At 45.5% G+C, this 20,399-nt stretch overlaps 2 protein-coding genes across 2 annotated transcripts in view; both read right to left on the bottom strand.

The window, feature by feature from the left end:
- The window catches only part of LOC134167729 (phospholipase A2 inhibitor gamma subunit B-like), a 140,241-nt gene that overhangs the window by 31,791 nt on the left and 88,051 nt on the right, over positions 1–20,399 (bottom strand). The gene's annotated exons all lie outside the window — the stretch shown is intronic.
- AQP3 (aquaporin 3 (Gill blood group)) lies at positions 6,263–19,446 on the bottom strand. The gene is made up of 6 exons (XM_062626660.1): positions 19,241–19,446; positions 10,859–10,985; positions 10,552–10,689; positions 9,437–9,552; positions 8,489–8,706; positions 6,263–7,836 (listed from the first exon to the last, which is right to left on the bottom strand). The coding sequence occupies exons 1-6, from the start codon at positions 19,346–19,348 to the stop codon at positions 7,668–7,670; spliced, it is 876 nt and encodes a 291-aa protein (XP_062482644.1). The 5' UTR covers positions 19,349–19,446; the 3' UTR covers positions 6,263–7,667.

The following is a 20,399-nucleotide window of genomic DNA, read 5'->3' on the forward strand; positions in this document are numbered from 1 at the left end:
ATTTAGTTCTCCTTTAAAGATGGACTCAGTGGAAGCTCTTCCTACTCTGATCAGAGTCATGGGATCCCAGACTTCCCTCAGCTGCTATTTGTCCCTCTTGCATTACCCTTGTCTCATGGACTGCTGGGCTCAGATATGACCACCTTTTGCCCCTGTGATAGATTTTCAAATACTTTTACACATTCATCCCTCCACACTCCAGTCCCTGAAGGCAGAGGTCTTCTAGGTGTTTCAGCATTCAAGCCTGGAGGCTTAAGACACCATTGTCTTCATCTTGTGTCTGGAGGGACAAATATCATCCCAGTATCAGGAGCACTCATCACTTCAGTGTGTTTTTGAAGCTTGGTTGTCCATCTGGGTAGGCACAGGGCTGTGCTCAGCACTGCCCTGACGTCTGCTTAGCACTGGGAGACAGCATGAGATGTTTGGTAACACGTCAATTCATGTCCCTGTTGCTCAGAGATAGAGGAGACTCAGTTATCTTGCCTTTCCACCAGGGAGAGTGATGCATTTAAATAGTTAGTGGTGTTCCAGGCACTGAAAAGTAGGTAAATGCTGAACGTCCCACATTAAAAAAGGGTAAATCTGTCCGCAAACATATACCTTGGGTAAACCTGTCCACAAATATATACCTACTCTACATTCAGTACTTCTCCTGGAGCAGAAGGGATTTTAGGACTAAAACACCTCACCAGTCCCCTATCTATCTCGCTACCCCACCCCATTCATCTCCATTACAACCATACTGCATATGATGAGGATCAGAGGACTCAAAGACACATTTTCCTTCTTGGTGATGGTAGGTAGGAGCACACTGGCCGTTCTTTTATCTCATGACTTATAGTTTGTTTTTATTTATTCTGGATTACAGCTTTTCAGATGCACCAGAGTAATACATGAAGGGCACCAAATCACCCCACAATACCCACATAACTGCATGTGGGCACCCATGGACAAGCAGGGGCAGCAGGTAATGAGCCCTTATCTGTCCTGGAGGCAGGAGGAAGGTCCCATCCCAGAATCCAGGCAAGAACTATCCTCCTCTACCCTTGGGTCATTATGGTTAGCTGCATTAAAAGGATGCCTGTTCCCTCGTGTGCCACCAGCTACAAAGCCTGGCATCACTTACTTAGCCATACATGACGTGGGCTAGACTCATGGACAAGTACAGTTAAGCTGTGTCTTGGTGCTTTAAATAAAATATTTAATTTAATATTTAATATATAGCCTGAGAACTTGCTCTCCCTGTTGTCCTCCTCCCAGGGCATTAAGCAATGTCCCATCTTGAGAAGGGTCCCCACAGTGAGCATGGAGAAGAGCACTGGCAAGGCAGAGAGAGGGCTGCCCCCTCTCACCAAAAGGAGCAGTTCAGGTAGCGGGCCCTAATAAAATGCTCATGCTTATTGCCACAGAGTGTCTCCAGAGTAAAAGGTAAGAATGGATCAAAAAAAGACCCCAGGACAAAGGTATTCAAGGGCGGTTACTAATTTCCATGTTCTTGACACAACCTTTAGCTAAGAAAGTCCCTGTCATGCAGTCACCAGTGATGGAGGAAGTACAATCAAAGGAGAGATCGCACCATGCTAGTCCTACCTCCTAGGCTTTTCCACCTCAGCAGCAGGACCTGGGAGCAGTGGCTCACTGTGATACACCAGGCTGCAGGAGATGGGGATCAGACTTTATGTCCTGGCCACATCCTCCAAACCCACAGACAGTGATGAGGAGGTTAGCAAGATGGAGCTGCAGCCAGCAAGCACAGGCAGCTCAGGAACCAAGGGGTAAAACTGAGCATGAGAGGGGAGAAACTAAGCAGATGAAGGGCAGACACTTCCTCCCATGTAGGAATGGGGATGTTGAGGGGGTGGTCTCCAAGGCAGGGTCCCCTGCAAGAAGGACACTTTTAAGAAGGCACCTGCAATTCCCAGTGTGATCAATGAATGATGGGGGAATTAGAGGAAACCCCACAAGAACTTAGACTCCCCCATCACTTGCATCCAGGTTTACCAGCGTACCCTGTGTGAGTGCAGGCACCCACTCTGTGGGATGTGCAAGCACATCCAAATGGACACAGTCACACTCCCATGGTGTCCACAGATGCAGAAATCTGGTGATGTTCTCCACTTCCCCACAGGTATTGCCAACTTACCACTGGGCACCCTTCCTGGTAAGGGAAATGATCCAAATTTGGCTCTGTCTTCTCATTCGTGTTGGTGGAACAGTTTTTATTAAGTGTTGTTTATGTTGGATTTCATAATTTGCATAATTCCACGTCGTAAATATCTTTGGTTGTCTGGATACCTCATTCAATACCTGCTCTGTGAAGCTGGTTTTACCTACGAAATACCAGACCCCTCTGAACACCTACCACTTGTAAAAAAGAACCCAAACAAACAAACAAACAAACAAAATAAACCCCCATACTCAAGGGACACAGGTATTGCAGGGCTGCCTGAAGCTATGGTAAATAGGGGATCAAGGGTTTCATTCAGCAGAACAGCAGCTCTTGGCTCACGTCTTTCGGTAGCATATCTGCACAGATCTATCCAAATGTGAATGCAGACTTTGAGCTATCCGTGCTGTTTGAGCTATCCTATGCTGTTTCACTTGCACAAGGAGGGCTTTGATGTTAGTGGAGATGTGCTGCTTTCAGCAAATAAGATGATTTGATATCAAGATGGGTTAATGGAGACTGGGAGCTGATCCTTTTTAATTCTTTAGAAACTTCAGGAGCAACAGATCAAAACCAACCTTTTGGCCTTAAACTGAACACCCAGTTCAGCAATGATACTCTAATTTTCATTCTTTCTTCAGACTGTCATTTGAGGGTTGGGGTGAAACCTTAAATAGTCACCCCAGTTCTGCAAATAAAAGAATATCTTGAAAACTTTATTGACTGCAGTTTGAACCCACCTTTGCACTCGGATAATGATAAATACAAACCACACCACAAAACTTTGATGGCAGAATATTTCAGCTGCTTCACAAATAAAAATGTTGCCCCTTAAAATGGCTGAGTCTTTCTCTCTGTGGCTTTCACACCTTTATGGTATTGAACTTCCCTTTTTTCAGTGTGGCTTTTTTGTTACTACTATATGGCTAGATACAAAAATACTTTTAATCTGATAAGCTCATTTGGCTGTATAATCATTTACAGCCCACAGGAGTGAGGTGGTTGTGCTCACTTCTCCATTCAGATCAATATTTTGCCCCAGTGACAAGCCTCCTGACAGCAGCTGGGTTGCAGACACTTTTGCCTGGAGTTACTCATGTGCAGGTTCTGCACCAAAGAAATCTCTTGAGGGACATTGTTCTCTTGAATGGGGAACAATGAGAAGGAACCTCTTGCTGAACAAGGAGCTTGTGGTGCCAGGATGGGTTTTGGTTATTCTTTACAGAGTAAATAATAAACAAAGTGGTTTAATAAAACATGTGTCCGAAGCTGGAACAAGGCTACAGAGGCTCCTCAAAAGTCAAATGCCCACAAACTCAGAGGCCCTGTGCACATCAGGACTGCAGGCATGCTGGAATTGGCTGGTGGGCTAGGACTTCTTTCTGCCTCAAGATACTGGGTAAGGACAAAATCCCTGCCTGCACAGGAGAGCTGGGATTACAACATGACCTGAGCATGCAGAACTACCAAAGCCTTACAGGAGGCAGCAAAGAATACAACAGCCTTCATGGCCCAGTCTTTGACAGTGTTGCTCCTCTACAGACCCCATCCCTCATCTTCTTCTTAGGAAGGCAGGCAAAAACCCGTCCTTCATTTCTTTGGCCTGTTCTTGGTTAAGTCCCTTGCAACAGCTTCAGGGTTTCTCATAATGAGCTGAAAATCCCTTTGAGATAGAACTCCTGCACAAAGGGAGCCTGTGTTACCCTCTCATCCACAGCTTAGTGCCCAGCACCATCAACCCTTGCTCCCACAAGGTGAAACAGAGCAGGGTCTGGAAGAGACAGGCACTGCTGCTGCCATTTCATGGATAGACAAAGGAAACAGACCTGGAAGAGCCTGCTGAGGCATGCATCTCAAGGGAATGGGGAACTAAAAGTAGGTTTTGCCAGCCATAACTGATACGACACAGCATTACAGCGTTTGCAGCAAAGAACTTAGGCCAGCTGGGAACCAAGAGGAACTGAATATTTGGCCAACTGTCCTTATAAATTTCATAGGTTTTAAAGTCAGAAGGGACAATTCCTGTCAGTTTGACCTCCTGTAACACAGAGGTCTGGGAATTTCCTCCAGCGGGACTTGCTCTCAAGATTGGGCTTTGCGGTTTAACTGGGAGACCTTGTTGCAAGACAGCCAGTCTTAATCCAAAAACTTCACACAACAGAAAATGCGCAACAACTTTCAGCATTTTGTTCCAGTGACAAATTGCTCTCCCTGCCAAGCGTGAATAGTTTAAATTGTAGATTTATTTCTTCCTACAAAGTAAATATATTTCAATAGCTTGACAGCTGGAGTTAATCTGACCTAACACCCGTATGATTATATTTGGCCAGATGTGTCTTACCTCTCCAGTGACTTGAAAGCAAGGCATTAACTACAAGATGATTCATTGCCTTTGAAATTCAGGTATGATGGAAAAATAACTTTGAGTTTGCATGGGCCTGCCAGGTGAATAATGCCCAGGAGCTCTCTCAAGGCAGCTAAGTTGAAAACAAACAGAACCCCAACTTGCAGCAATGTAAAGGCGCCTGCTGCCAGGGAAAATGCCATCTGCAGTTAACTCCATCTTTTCCTCCCCACACTTTAATAACACTTTTAGATCTCTTGAAACGTGTATATCAAACTATTCTCTGCATCACCTTCCTTACACAGTTAGCAAAGAGCTGCCCAAATCATGCCCCAGATGAGACAGACCCTTCTGGGAGGTCAGGCTAACTTCTCCAGTTTCCTATTTGATGAAGCAGGCTGTGTCCTTTCCAAATGGCAATGGATTTACTCAGCAGTGCTTGGCACTTCTCCAACAGATCACAGAAAAGCCAAAGCTTTGCACAAGGGGGATATGGTTAAGACACAAAAATGTAAGCTGAAACTGGCATGGTATTTCATTGCAGTTTTAATACGGGTAATAGCATATACCATTGAGGCATAAGTAAGGCAAAAGTATAGAGAAAGGCAATTACTACATGCCAGGTGGAAACAGAAGGAATGTGGTAGGTAATGTGCCAAAGGAAAAAACACCAACACACACACACAGATAAAACCAAACCAAACAAAAAAACGCCTCAAATAAAAAGTCTTAAGGTCTGTAGTAAGAATTTCAATATCTGATCAAGTCATTAAAGATGTAACATGGTAGAAGATTAGAAAAAGGACTAACAGTCCTGAAGGGAAATGGGAATTGTTAGTTGACCTGCAGCTATGTTAGTTGAACACAGTACTATGCAAGACTTGACTTACACACACAAATTTTGAGGGATAAACTTTCAAGATAAAGATGTAGTAAAGCAGCATGCTGGCTGCAGGTAGAGTATCAAACTTCACAATTTTCTCAGAAAAAGCCATCTGATTTCTAGTTGGTGAATTGCAGGAAACTACATTCATCCAGACATCACCAAATTGTTCAGTGTGGCACCATATGGGAAGTTACGAGTTAGTTTAAGGGAGTACAATTAATACAGGAAAAATACAGCAATACACAAATCAGCCAAAGAGCAACAATAACAGTTTACGAGGACACAGGCTAGAAGAAAGCTGTTTGTGTAATTCTGTGAGCCCTTGTTCAGGTCTGTAATATCTTTCCTTGCGTGGCACAGCTAATAAAAGTGACAAGTGAAACATGCTGGGTGATGCTGAATGAAGATTAGGACTGCATACTCACAACTGTGTTAAGTGAGAGGGTAGTAGGAGAATAAACAGTACAAAAAGCAAGGGACAACTACTGACCTCTTGGCTCTTCTGCCTTTCAGAAAGAGACACCTGGCAAAATACCTTCATACTGTGCACAGCCATCCCATCTCCTCCCACCTGCCTCTAAAGCCAAGCCAAAAAGGGAAATGAATAAAATACAAATGGAACATAGAATCACACAAAGGTTTGGATTAGAAGGGGCCTTAAAGATCATCTGATTCAAACCCCCTTTCACTAATCCAGGTTGCTCCAAGCCCTGTTCAACCTGGCTTTGAACACTGCCAGGGATGGGGCAGCCACATGTATATGTATTGCCTGAAAGGGTTAATTCCATTTTCCTCCTATGGACTGAAGAGGGAAAGAGTGAAGTTTACTGGCAGCTGCTTAATAATACAACCAACACTAAAATTTTGCAGTGTGAGTATTGATATTTTATTTTTTAAAAAGGAAAAAAAACAAAAAAGAATACATAATTTTAGCGACCGGAAATGTGCACAAAGTTACAAGGAATTCACACATTAAAGAAACAGGCTTTGGAAGAGTTTCCTTAATGCATGGGACTTATAAATTCTTTCACAACCGATGCTGCTTTTTTCAAATACTCTGTAGTAATATAGTATTGGGAGAGCCAGAAATCCCCTAAGATGCCAGCACTGCTAGTACAGGAGGTGCCTGACCTCAGTCTCTCAGCCATGAGTACCAGGGATACCCCAGTAACTCCTATAGGTAGAAAAAGAGGCTCTCCAGCAACATAATGCCACAATCTAAGGCCACCCCAAGAAAATCAACAGTATCTCAAAGCTGTCAGAAACTAGGCAGTTCCCACGCATCTTTAAATGAGCTCATCCCAACCCTGATATTTAGTAACAGCTTTAAGGAGTGTATTTATATAAATCTATTAAAAAAAATACCAAAACACTACTGTAAAATTCACATGAACACACACCACTGTAGCAACACCATGTTTCCAGTGGAACTTGGTTATTAGCTGCTTGCAGTTTATATACAAAGCTGATTAATTAGAAAGGCTGCTACAGGGAGCCAAGCTTTCTTTCCAGGTTAGCCTCTGGCTAGAACAATGATTTCAGATATCCAATGCTATCTTCTAGGAGTTGGCAATGTTAACAATTCTGATTAGAACACCAGGGTGCAGTGGTTTGTAAACACTTTATCTTAATATTAAATTAAAACCCAGAGCATTCTCACTCTCTGCTCTGATACTATGGATCAGCTGATTGATATGATGTTCTAGGAATTCATGGGAGATATAGACAGTTTGGCCAATAGAAATCCTTCAGACAAGTTCATTCCTGGTGCCAAGTTATTGACTTTAGAGCAACACCAAGCATGAATTTGATCCACAATAGACTTACAGGCAGATTCTTTTCAAGGATGTAGGAGTTTCCATTCCATGCTAGCAGAACAATTTAAGTTTTGCGTGATCCCTACTCTACAGGGAAAAGCAGTTTTCCAGGTTCACAGGCAAGGTCAGCAACACAGACTAAAAGAGCTCCAGATTCCTGAGTACCTGGTCCATGTTGCAGGTGCTGGGCAGTATTGCCCACTTGTCTGACTCCTACAGTCCTCCACCCCCTTCTACTAGGGAAAGATTACATGGTACTGCATTTGGGGAAACACTCACAGGAAAATGCCTAAAGAAAATGCACTGGGGATATACACAAAAAAGGCTAAAATATCTCAAGACAGGAAAAATAGGTCTTCCTGTTGTTCTTGAAGCTCTTCTTAACTCCTTCCTCTTTGCCAGCTGCAGTCCTGAGTAATGAATGTCTGCCAGATCTGGATGGCAGCTTCCTCAGACCCTTTCCTTGTGCTTTACGTTAGACAGCTTGACTGTTTCCTGCTCACAGGCAGGTGGAGAAGGCTCATCATGACATCCAATCATCAGCTGGTAGACAGTCACTCCTGCAATAGCCCCAAGGAAAGGAGCAACAATTGGAACCCACCACCACTGATGACCAGTCCTGGAAAACAAGAAAAAGTGAATAAGGTAAGAGCTTAAGACTTCGGATATTTATGTTTGGTTCTGGAACAATGAAAAATCTCTAAACATCACCATTGACTTGCAAAAGACAATACTATCTGCATGTGCATAGCAATTTCCAAGGCAGATATTGTCCCCTCTGCTTCTCAAGGTGACAAGCTATTCAGAACAGCTACTTCCAGGACTTTTAATACTGTCTCTCCACAAGAAAGAGAAGCATTTGTAGTGCTTGACCTATGCACATTCATTTCCCTCCTACTGCTTGCAGGAAAAACAGCCTTTAATAACACACTGTTTTGCTCTCAACTGTCTCCAGCAACAATAAAATCCAAGTATAAGAAGCACGCTCCATTTCCTACCACCTAAAGTATGATGATAGGCTTATGTTCAAGGTGTACCAGCACTTCTCAGGGATGCTCCCAGACTTGATAACAAAGTTGAGTCATTTACTCTCACCACTGGAAACTGCCCAGCTTCTGCAATTTCTTAAGTAGTTGGAGCGAAGCAATTGCCTTTTTAAAGATTTTATATGAACCAAAGATACCTCATGAGTGCTGACACCCTTTATTTTGCCAGAGCTACCACCTATTTGGACCCCTTGCTGCACAAGGTTTTTACTGCCAAGCACTTACCAAAACACTTTAGTGCCCCAGCCAGCAATGGCTGTGAAGAGACGAGGCCCAAAGTCCCTGGCAGGGTTGACAGCATAGCCAGAGTTGAAGCCCATGGAGGTTCCAATAACGAGGACAACAAAGCCAACTGTGAAAGCCTCCAGCCCAGTGGGGACAGGGTTGTTGTAGGGATCGACAATAGCCAAGACACAAACAATCAGGGCGGCAGTGCCAATAAACTGAGGAGGGCAGGAAAGAAAAAGAATTCAATCCACATTAGTATTTTAATCAGGTTATTTAACTGCTCTGAAGTCCATTCATTTAGGACTTACTCTCTAAACTGGGATATCTTCACTAAGTCATTCCATGGCATTATCAGACCACAGTAAATAGAGCACCTATGGGAATTGGAGAGTGAAACGTGCTCTCCTGGCAGCCCACAGGCTCAATCAAGCCCACACCTTTTTCCCTACCCATGGAGGAGCTATGAATAACTGAGCAGCCTCTTCTTGAACCTGCTTTCAACCTGCCATGGCTGGGAGGCTGCTGTCTCTTTGTGATGGATGGCAACTTTGAGAAGGAGACAGTCATCTCCAATACCAACCATCACTCCACACCCAGTTGACCTCTGGGCTGTGCAACAACCGCAACAATATAGTGGGAGAGAAAAAGAACCATTTTTTCTCATACTATGGCTCTTCAGAGCCTGGGAGCAAGTGATATCCTTTTCACTGGTATCCTGGGCAGTGTAATATCACTTAATCCCCTTAACACAAACCTTCTGGCTGCAAGGGTCCTTTCTGGCTTTGCTCTTCCTGTGAGCTAGTGAGATACATGTGCCTGTTCTAAAAACCTTTTTGGATATCTTCTCTTTAAATTGCAATTCATTCTCTAACTAAAGGAGAGGCCCATAGCCAACCCAAATGACCTCTCTTCCAATGTACCTGCATCCTCCCATCTCCCTCTTACCTGGTCAAAGAATCCATTCACAAGGTTCAGATGTGGAGATGGGTAGGTAGCAAAGATTCCAGCCGTGCCATTCACTCCTACAGTCAGTTCAGTCTTATCAAAATCCCAGATGGCATCTGGGATGGATGGGAAGAAAGATAGGTCAGTCATTTTCCAACACGCCTCAGAGAGAGGACCCTGCTTGGAAAACACTACAGTGTAAGCTCCACAGAGCCATGAATATTGAGATAGAATTCCCCAAGTATTCTGTGTTGCAAAATCATCTGCTGTAGAGCAAACACTCATTTGGAAAATTTAGGATGCGATCCACCACAGCATTTTACCAGTCAGGCTCAGGTGCAGATGGCTTAAGTCCCTGATTCTAATATTTCTTGTTTATCATACACCAAAGAAGAGTTAGGGCCAAAAAGTAAACACTAAAATTACTCCAATTACTCAAAATGCCTGTAGTATGAGTCTTGGTACCAAGACATGAGGTACTGATGGAAATATGATCTGCAGCAAATAGGAATTGGGGCCAATTATGCAGTTTCTTTTAAACCAATATGCAATTAGGTTCACCTCTTGGGATTGTTTTGTAGAGCAGTCAGCTCCTTGCCTACCATTACGTGGAAGATGGCTAACTAACCTAGGTTTCCAAGGTGAAAACCAGTTGGTGCTATTGCTTGGGTGGCAGTTTTCTCAGGAACATCAGTCAGGAGGACCAGATGCATGAGGAACTGGATTTCTACTATGCTTTCCAAGGTGCACAGATATAAAGTCTCAATCACTATTAATGTTTCATTGGCTTTTCCGAAAGATCTGTTCTAGTCCATACACTAGATACAAAAAGGGCCATCCAAAGGCCCATTGGTCATTACGCAAGGACAAAGACTTCCACATTGACAATGCTGGTTGGCCTCCAGATTGATTGGAGGAGGTTTGAACCCAGCATCATGAAAATAGGAACAATACACCTCAGCCCACCCCTCACCCCCCCGAAACATGGTAAGGAGGTTTGTCCTATCTGCTCTGCAGGAAAACACCTCTCTCTGTTCTGCAAACAAGCCTCTTTGCCATGAGTCATGAAGAGCAATAGTCTCACCCCAATAAACACACAAGGTTTCTTCACTTACCATGGTAGAGCCCAAAGACTATGCCAGCTCCAAGGAAAGCCCCCAGGGTTTGAGCTAAGGCATAAATTGGTAGCTTGATCCAGGGCTCCCGGGCCAAGAAGCACATGGCAAAGGTGACAGCTGGGTTCAGGTGCCCACCTGCAGAGAGGTTGGTTATTAGTGTACTTTTACAGGCAGAATTTGGATCCCAGGGACGAGCCAAGGGACACTGTTTTCCATACCAGTGCCAAATAGGAAAGGTACAGCCATCTACGTCTACACAGCAATTGTGACAAGTGAAATCCAGCCCACATGGAACACAACGTACCTGATACCTGCCCTGCGATCAGAATGCCGAGCGTTACAGCAAAGCCAAATGCCAGGTTGACAGTCAGGAAGCCTCCATGAGACCCTCTGCTGAGGAACATCTGCGCCACGGAGCCACAGCCAAACAGCTAGGAGAGAAAAAGGGGTTGAAATTACCCTCTCCGTTTCACATCAGGACAAGTTGCTGACCAATGGCTGCAACAGCTCCACTTAGACCTGCAAGTACCATTACAGGCCACGCATGACTCAAAGCCTTCAAAGCTTCAATCTTTGGTCAGAGTATCTAGGTGTTACCTCTAGGGACAGCAGGGAAGGAGAAAGGACACAGCACAAGCCTATCTCCTGTCAGGGGGAACCAAAACCAGGGCAAAATTCAAAAGCAAGATTGGACAACGAAGCTGGAGGTCTTTGTCCAACCATCTAATTTTAAGATGGTAGGTGAGAAGAATGAGCCAGAGAGCATCCTGGACTGAGGTATTTACAGTGCAAGTGTTCATATGAGGGGTCTGGGTACCTTATTGTTAAAAAAGGCTAACAATGGTTTCACAGACAGATTGGCAGGGGATAATTTTGCTAATGCCTGGAAATACAGACATGGTGGAAGGACATATTCAGCCTGATATTCATGGAGTCTTCTTTCAGGTGGCACCATCTGACAGTGAGGGACTGGAGCTGCCTGCTAGAGCTGAGGTGCTCACATTTGTCCCAGCCCCGAGGTACACTCTGCTGTGGCCACTCTGAGCACAGCCAACAGCATCCCTATGAGCACATTCCACATCACCCATATCCTTCCTATGGCAAAGTCATGTAACAGATGATCAAGGCAACACAGCTGGCCTGAGCAGCACCAACATGGCACAGACACTATCAAGAAAAGTCCATTTTCCAGAGAAACCACCAGCAGCACAATCAGAGGCTTGGCCTTCTGTCCAAGAGCTGGTGTGTACCAAGCACTCTGGGGAACAAAAGCTGTTTTTTTGGGGTGATAAAGGGTGTTATAGTAGCTAATGGAGGCATGTGCTCTTGCTGAAAGGCATTTGCTCCAAACAGGTGAACCTTCTCTTCCCAACCACGTCCAAACACTATCTTCCTATGCTTCAATCCAAACTAGAATCTTAAGAATCCAAACCAGTTTTCCCTGGCAGCTCAGTTCATCACTCATCCAGCTGAAGGCCTGCTGCCTTGTCAAGTCTTACCAAAACCCATCTTGTAATTTAAGGAGCCCTAATCCTAAAAATCTCTATGCTTGTGTCTTCCAGTGACTCCACCTGAACTCATTTGTGGTGTTCACTTCACCAGGGATTATCACATAAGCAGGTACTGAGAGCATCCTTAAACTAGAACAGGAATTACAGCTTTTTCCAGAGATCCTCAAAACTAGGGGTCAAGGCTTAACTTAAATCTTCTAACTGCATAAATATACCTATACACCCACAAGACTTTCTGCTCCCGTGAACTCCATCATCTCAGAATTACTCCGTTGCCACAGAGGCAGTATCTGTTCTTAGGGGACAAGCCACCGAATAAGCACGAAGGCAGCAGGGGTAGCTGTCTTCACCTCTCCTGCCAATACTGAGCATAACCATTGAGCAACACACAACCCAGATCAGGGGCAAAGCCAAAGCACACCTAACTATTCCCCTCCCATTCCCTTGACAACAGATGAATTAGTAACAAAGCAAACACTGCACACAGCCTACAGGGGAAGGAGCAGCCGGGTAGGCTGCAGGTTGACTCACAAGGTGGACACTGTACACAGGTGCCTCTTGACAGGAGGCCAGGTCCCCAGCACAGGACCTGACATGGAAAGGACAAAGGAACCTGTAGAACTTGTTAGTTAATGAGAAGAATGGCCAGCATTGCCTTATAAAGGGTGCAGTCAAAACAGGCTCTTCAGTGTCCTAACCCTGAGCTGCCCAGCTGGGAAACCATGGCAGAGAAGACAGCCCAAAGGCAGAAAGGATGAGTCTTGTTGTGCAGCAAATGGAGCCATCATTCCCAGCTATACCCAGCCACCAAAGGAAGCATAATAGCTCCAACTGAGCAAATAAATACTGGCCAATGACATCCATTCCTTCTCTTAATACGTATGGGCCTCAGCATGCTTTAGACAGGTTTTGAGAGAGTATTTGGCCATGGTGTTTGCCCCTGTAAGGTCACACAACACATCAGCCTGACCATGGAGGGGTGCAGGTTCACAAAAAGCTGCAGTGGACATCAGAGTTCAACAGGGTTGACCCCAGGCTCTTCCTAGTGATGAAGGTATTTGTGCTATTCACTCTAAAAGAACTGGCAGTTCTGCAAGTGGATGGTGGTTGGCTCATTAGCCACATACCTTTTGGTTGCAGAAACCATGAAGTAGAGTTTTTCCCCCCCTTCACTTCCCTGTTCACCCACAAAGGTCTTCCCTTAACCTGGAGGGATGCCAGCTCTGCCATTTCTTGAGGGGTTATTCTCCATTCTCCTCTCCCCCATTCTGCACCCAGCAATAGCTCTCCAGCTTTTCTGCAGAAGAGAGTCTATGGGCCGTGCAAAAACACCCCGGAGCTGCTCCACAGGAGCATTACAATTATTTATCAGATGAGCCCTGAGCACTATTTGGCTTAATTCAGTGTAACAGTAGAAAACTTGACCCTCAGCAGATAAAAAGTTTAAGGCGATATTTAGGAACAGGTTTGAACCTTGACATGTAGGTCTGCAATTCCATCTTACACCAGTGACGTCCACTCAGCATGAACATATATTCTAATGTATGACATCCACCCGTGGTATTTGACTTTTAAGAACCATGTCAAATCATGCTCACCCCTGCTTTTGTGGCAAGTGGCTTGACATTACGAAGCTTTTTCGTGGTAGTGATTATTCCAATTTTTAACCACACTATTTCCACTTCTGTTGTTTGTTAGTTTTCAGTTCCTTTTCCTTCAGCAGAGAGGGACAGGAGACCCTCAGCATGCATTTCTTAAGTCTTCCTTCACCAGTGCTTGCAGAGAAGCATTTATGAGCTGCTTGAGGGTAAAAGCAAGGAAGGCCATATAAAAGCACTTCAGTGTTCATCCCAGTGGCTTTTAAGTGCATGCAATGGATGGAAAAGTCCTAGGCAATATTATACCACTATGCTCAGGGACAGTGGTGCACACCCAAGGGGAGGTGACTCATTTGCTCAGTTTTCTCATTCTCTTGATTTTAATAGTCTGCCTCCAACACTGCTACAAAGAAAATGAAATAGAAGACCGAACACATTACTGGAAGAATATCCCCAAGAGAAACCCAGGTTAGCACCTCTCATGGCAGTCACCTGTTATACTCCTGTGATACACTAGCCAAGTTCAAAAGCACTTTTAAAGTGCTAAGAAAATGACTGCAACAAAACACTCTGATGTCTTAAAACTACTCTCATAGGAATTGAGGTCAATGCATCCATTAACCAGGTTAATGGAAGCTTGCTCCCTAATTTCATCTTACTGGCTCTAGCACATCTAATGCCTTCCCTACCAACAGGAAAGCTTCTCACTCCTCATGAGCTGATCCAACTTCCCATACTACAAAAAAAACAACAAAATCCATGTTCTGCAGGATCCATGAGCTGAACTGAGTCAAGGTGAAGGGGCTGACAAACATCAGAGGGGTGCAGTACTGCCTAGTACAAGGGAGGGGACAGCCAGAAGCAGCAAAACCAGGAAGAGGTAGCAGGTCGCTGGTTAAACTTCATACTGTGGGAAGCTTTAAAATCCCTTTGTCCAGGGCATGTTTGGAGAACTGCCATTTGGAGTTGTCACCAAGGTAAAAACACCCTGAATCAAAGACTGGACATGAGAAAGACCCAGAGCCAGTCAGGAAAAGACCTTGGAGCACAAAGAAATCAAAAAAGCTAATGAAGAAGAGAGGCCATCTGAACTTATAGGCAGACCTTGCAGAAAGCAGCTCAAGAGGAATATAGTGCTCAGCCAGGTTTCTTCTCTTTCTTGCATTCTCTTTTCTTTGCCAGTGCTTTTTCACACCTTCGGGTGCAACACAAAAGGCCTGGGTGCACTTGCTCTCAGACTTCAGACAAACTGATCTGTGAATCAAGCTGGAAAAGTTTTGTTGGCATAGCCCAGGAGGAGTGTTATTACCTGAATTACATCTTTCCTCTTCAGCCAGCAAATAAAGCAGAGATTAGGCAAGAAGCCTGCTGTAAATCTACCCTAATCACATTGGTGAATGGGAAAGGCTCTTGTTGCCCTCTAGTTAGTGGGGAAGATGCCAGAAGGGCAGTCAAACCCTGAGTCTGCTCTGAAGGTTGCAGGCCCTTGAAGGGAGAGACTCCAAGATATTGATGGAAGACTTTAAGCATCAGACACACAAGGGAGCATCGCTCTTCATATCAGGGTGAAACTTAGGACTACCCTACAGTCCCCTCAAGGGGAGGCTGAGAGGGAAGGAACAGAGAGCTATCACTTCACAGTGACTTCAAAACAACCTCCCAAGTCCTCCTCTGCAACCCAAAGCAAGAGGGGGTTAAAAACACTGTGAGCCTCCGTATGGCCTCTTGCTGCCCTCCCCAAGGAGCAGAACCCAGGTCTGGGTAGGTCTGAAGACACATCCATTGCCATTAATGTTTCTGCTCAAGCAGCATGCAGAGATCTTCCTCTGCTCCACGGCCCGTGTGACTGGGATGACCAGCCACGAAGACAGTGCAAGGAGCTCTGTCATTTTTGCCTTTCCCCAGAGCACGTCTCCAGCAACCAGAGTGGTCATTATTTACTATTTGCAAAGCAAGGAAAATCACTAGACCTCCACAGTCCATGTTTCTGCCCAGTATGGCTGAAGCCAGCTTGGACAGAAGCAGTCTTACGGGGAAGGGCAGCAGCAGATGGTCTGTCATGTTACAGCTCTTTCTGCACCACACGTTGTCCCAGAGCCAGGCAGGGCTGCAGGACTCAAGAGATAAGAGTGTCTGAGGAAAGTTGTGCCACACATAGTATCTCATGCTTACAGCGCTGCACTACAGATCCTTTGTAGGGAAGAATCAGCAAAGCCTTCCAGCCCTTTTTAAAGCCTCAAAAAGCATTAACAGACAAAATACATTTCAAAAATTAAAAATATAATAAAAATCACAATCTCTCAATGCCACAAGCAGGAAAGTCTTCACAAACTGAACAGTGGCTGTGGGAACTGCTGTGCCTCCCTGGGGATGAGCGGCAACATCAAGCTCTGCATTGCCAACAGTTAAATGAGGCTCCCTTCGCCTTGATCATCCCAACCACTTTGCTATTCTGGTTTCTGTGGTCTGCTGCACACTCATACCCCAAACAGCTCCCACCCAACTACAAAATCAAGGCAGCCCTCATTGGAAAGCAATTAGGAATTGTTTTGTTCTTTCTTTGTGCCTCAACAGCAGTGAATCATTTAGTCCGATTTGGAAATCAATTACAAACAGCAATTACTTGTCCTGCAGATGCAAAAACCGAACAGAGAGCGCTTTGGTATTTATAGCCAGCAGAGCAAGGCTAACAGATCGAGCCTTTAAGAGAGGCACAGAGACATGCTACTGGAAACCTGGCTTTGGTGAGTTGCTACAGTAATAACACAAACAGCAAGCAACTTGGAAAATGCCTTCAGCATTTGCATTGCTTAACTACTGCCAGCAAGCAGTGCTTTCAGCCACTTGGAACATGAACTCTGAACACTGGAAATAGTCATCCTAATTATCAAAGGGAAGGTAGAATCAGCATTACTATTTTAGTAACAGTAAGGACACTGCCCATAGACTAAAACCACATTGTGCAAGGTGCTGTACAGAGACAAAGCAGCTTGCAAGTAGAGAGCACCTTGCCTTCATGCCGCTCGGGTCTTGGCTGCCTCAATTGGATTATTTTTCTTATCTTATCTTAGAAAAAGAGCACTGTTCTGTGTTAACGTTCTCTAACTTTACAACCTCCTTAGAAAATTAAAGGGTCCTAGGTTAATTCTTGCTGGGAAAGAGACTTTGCAGGGGTCCAAAATGGCTTTGCTGTAGAAAGGTTTGAGCACACTGTGGTTGTTACACAAGTGAGAGGAAGGAGGGAAGAAGCTGAATCCGTGCCAATATCCACGGTGGGACAAGTTTTACATTCCACAGTGAAATTTAAAGTAAGCTGCAAACTTTCAACAGCTTCCCTCCCTCGGAGCTCAGGAAGTTGATTTCAGTGTGAACAATATCAAACATTAAATCCATTCTAGACATATTTGTGATCCGTCAGCTCCATCTCCCTTGAAGATGGTTTTGTGGATCCCAGGTCTTTCCTCGGGTATTGCAGGCTTGCTGTCCTGGAACCCACTTCCCTCTCTGCATACCCCATTTTTGACTGACAACCTAGGAGCATTCACCATGTTTGGGACTTTCTCATTTCTCCCACCAGCCCACCCCATCTTCTCCCACACATTCAGAGTGCCCACAGCCCTCCATCCACTGCAGAACTGCTGCAGCAGATCCTAGGTGACTTTTACAAGACCTACGAAACAGAATTGAGTGTGTCACTAAATCCAGCATACTCATTGCCCAGGAACACTCAGGAATTCCTGAACAAGGAATCTGCTTGTACATACACTTTAAAACGTATCAGGTGTGGTGCCCCTGAGGACAAGGCATGTGCTGCTCACTTTTACCAGTGCAGCATCCAGCCTGGCTGATGGGTGCCCATTACCACCCTCATTTTGGAAGCTCCTTATGATTTTGGACCAAACTCTTCCTCAGGCTCAGAGCACATCTCAACTCCTCTCTGCCTTGGAGCGGCAAGGCTGTAGGGAAAAGTAGTCTCTGTTGTGCCAGCTAATACTGTCAGGAGAACTTCTGAATCATGAGCTCTTCCAAAAGCTCAGATACACATAGCTAAAGAGTTCCCTCGTTTCTCAGAAGTATTAACTTGGCTAGCAGGAGACATTATTTCACCTTACAAGTCTTACCCTACTTCAGTCCTGAGACTAACTGCAGCAACATCAGTGATTCACAGACAGCAACTTTATACCTCTTAACTGATTTCCTATCATCTTCTATCTACCTCAATTTCAAATACCCCTTCTCTGAAAAATCAACAGGACTTGTTTGCATATCACCAAAGCTGGGTCACTCTGACAGTAAAGCCAATGCATGGTGTGAAGCAGCTCTCTTAAGAATGGTGAAATTTTACAGGGTCTTCACAGAGTCCCCTGTCCTCCCCCAGAAGAGTCAATAGCCCACTTCCTCACCAAAACAATCTTATTAATGAAGGCATATGTCAGCCTTTCTTCGTTCTTCCCCAAGCACACGTGTAGCTTCATTCAGCCTTCCTCAGCTTTCAGCTCCTCCAACCATTCGATTTCTCCCCAAACAGTCCTGCCATCCATTAACAAAAAGGTGTAAAAACCACACTCCCTCTACTGAAACCTGTAGGATTGGTCTGGATCTACACCACTTCAGAGGTGCTTTTGCCTGCAGGTATTCACTGTAGGTACACCAGCTCACTCCTGCTGCAACACCAATGCACAAAACCTGTGGCCCATTGGGCAGTCCTGTGCTTTTTGATATGGATGCCCAAAACTAGATATCTTTGTCAAAGTTTTGCTACATGGGTATTCTCCCCACCACGCCTCACACACAAGTGTCCCAACTGTTCACGTCTGCTTCTGACTTCAGAGCAAGCCAGGGCAGCTCAAAACATCCATAGACTAAGGTACTATACATTTACCTACCCTGCTTTATCCCTTACATCCCTTTCTTTTGGAAGCCAAGCAGTAAAACAGGCAGGAGAGTTTTGCTACCATTCACCACCTAAGAACACATCAACTTTGGCATTGTCACATACTGTCACATACATGGTGAGCACAAGGTCCCCATCAGTGGCCAGCACAGGCTGCTGTGGTGTCATGCAGCCCTGCTGATAAGACCCTGAGGAACCCACAGCAAAAAAAAAAACACACTGCAGCAGTTTAAATTCTGGCTACTTCTTCTCCATAGGATGCACAAGAAAAACAAAGTGAGGCGAGGAAAGAGCTTTCACTTCCCCGGGTGATAACACTTGCAGTATTCCATTGCCAAGAAGTTATTCCAGGGCAGAGAGAAAGGAAGTTTTGCATACTCTCTCACAAACCACTTGCTGCTTACACAGAGGCATTTTTCTCCCTGCACTTCACAGATACACCAAAGCCCCCAAACACCCAACAAGCTCTGCAGAGCCCACCCTTTGCCAGCAACCCCAAAGTTCACCCTGAAGCCACTTGCATGGACACTTCTCTGACAGGCAGGGGTTTCTCCTGTAGCTCTGTCACAACAGGTTGCACTGGAACTGGGCTCATCCCTAAGTGCAAACTGGCAGTACTTTATCCCCTTCATCGGGACAATTTCCCCTTAAACCCAGGGTCGGAGAGCATTGCACAGACTCACCACCAGGATCAGGGTCCCCAGGCATTCAGCCAGCGCTTGCCGCACTAGCTTGTTTCTGATCCTGAGGCGCTCCTCAATAGTAGAAAGGATGTCCTTTTGCCTCCCCATCGCAGCAGAGGTGCCGGTCAAGCCGGGTCAGAGGAAAGCGAGCAGCTGATGAAGCCTCAGCAAGGTTTCTTGCCCAGTACAGCGCCTTTGCTTATAAGTGAGTGGTGCCTGACACACCTCCTGGGTAACCACACCCCCTCCACCTCTCTTCAAACCCAACTTTGTTTTATCCCCCCCTCCTTTTCAGCATGAGGCAGAGCGGGTGGTTTTCCTCTTTGTTGCTCGCATAGGTGAGGAAAAGGTGCAGGAGTTTCAAAGGAAGGACAGATTTAACATGGCAGAGATGTCCTGCTCAAGCCCCTGCTGTTTTCATCACTGGACACCTAACGCATGGGGCCACATCTGCTCCTCACCACTTCAGCTGGAGAGATAAAAGCCAAATGCATAGACTGAGCAGTGCCTTAGCCCGCTTGTGTGAGCACAGTGCCCTGCTTTTGGCATGCTTTCCCTCCTAAGCTGCTGCAGGACGTCAAAGTGAAGAGCACTCTAGTGCTGGTTCAGAGGCTGCAGGGGCTTTTGCAGGAGTGGGGCAGGAGGGTTTGATCCCCCATACTTGTCCTGCCAGCTGACATCAAGGCACCTCCTAACTCCAGGAATTACCCAGTTGAAACTGCTACCAAGAAGCCAGGCCAGACCTCCCTCCATGAAAATCTGCCTCTGGATCCAGACTCTTGTGTGTTGACAGATTGTCTCCATCTCCCAGGGCTTTGAGAGAGCATTTGCAGCCCAGTCCCCATGAAAACTGCGAAGAAAAGCCATGAGAGATCCCCAGTGCAGAGCCAGTTCCCGTCACAGGACCTTGACAAGGAGCCCACAGGCTCACTGAGCGTCATCAGCAACGAAACCTTCCTGCCTTTTCATCCTCAGTAACATCCCATGTCACCCTGGGACAATTCTATGGGAGGGCCTGAACGAAAGCTGTCCCAGTCAGTACCATCTGGGGTAAGGGCTGCTAGCAGGATGCGTGCCACTGGTGGCATCTGGTTTCTGTTAAGTGAGCAGTAAAAATTCCCTGAGCTCCTTGACTCACCAGGTCTTGACACAGAGCAGC

Source organism: Pezoporus occidentalis, unplaced genomic scaffold (genome assembly GCF_034315485.1).
Source record: "Pezoporus occidentalis ecotype Australia unplaced genomic scaffold, CSIRO_AGI_Poc_V1 ctg296, whole genome shotgun sequence".
NCBI lineage: Eukaryota > Metazoa > Chordata > Aves > Psittaciformes > Psittacidae > Pezoporus > Pezoporus occidentalis.

What these genes read in the sequence shown, in the direction of transcription:
- AQP3 (XM_062626660.1), bottom strand. Translation starts at nt 19,348, where the DNA reads ATGGGGAGGCAAAAGGACATCCTTTCTACTATTGAGGAGCGCCTCAGG. An exon ending in AGTCTTTGGGCTCTACCATG is followed by an intron (nt 9,553 to 10,551) that starts GTAAGTGAAGAA and finishes CATCCATCCCAG; the next exon opens with ATGCCATCTGGGATTTTGAT. An exon ending in TGGGGCACTAAAGTGTTTTG is followed by an intron (nt 7,837 to 8,488) that starts GTAAGTGCTTGG and finishes CTTGTTTTCCAG; the next exon opens with GACTGGTCATCAGTGGTGGT.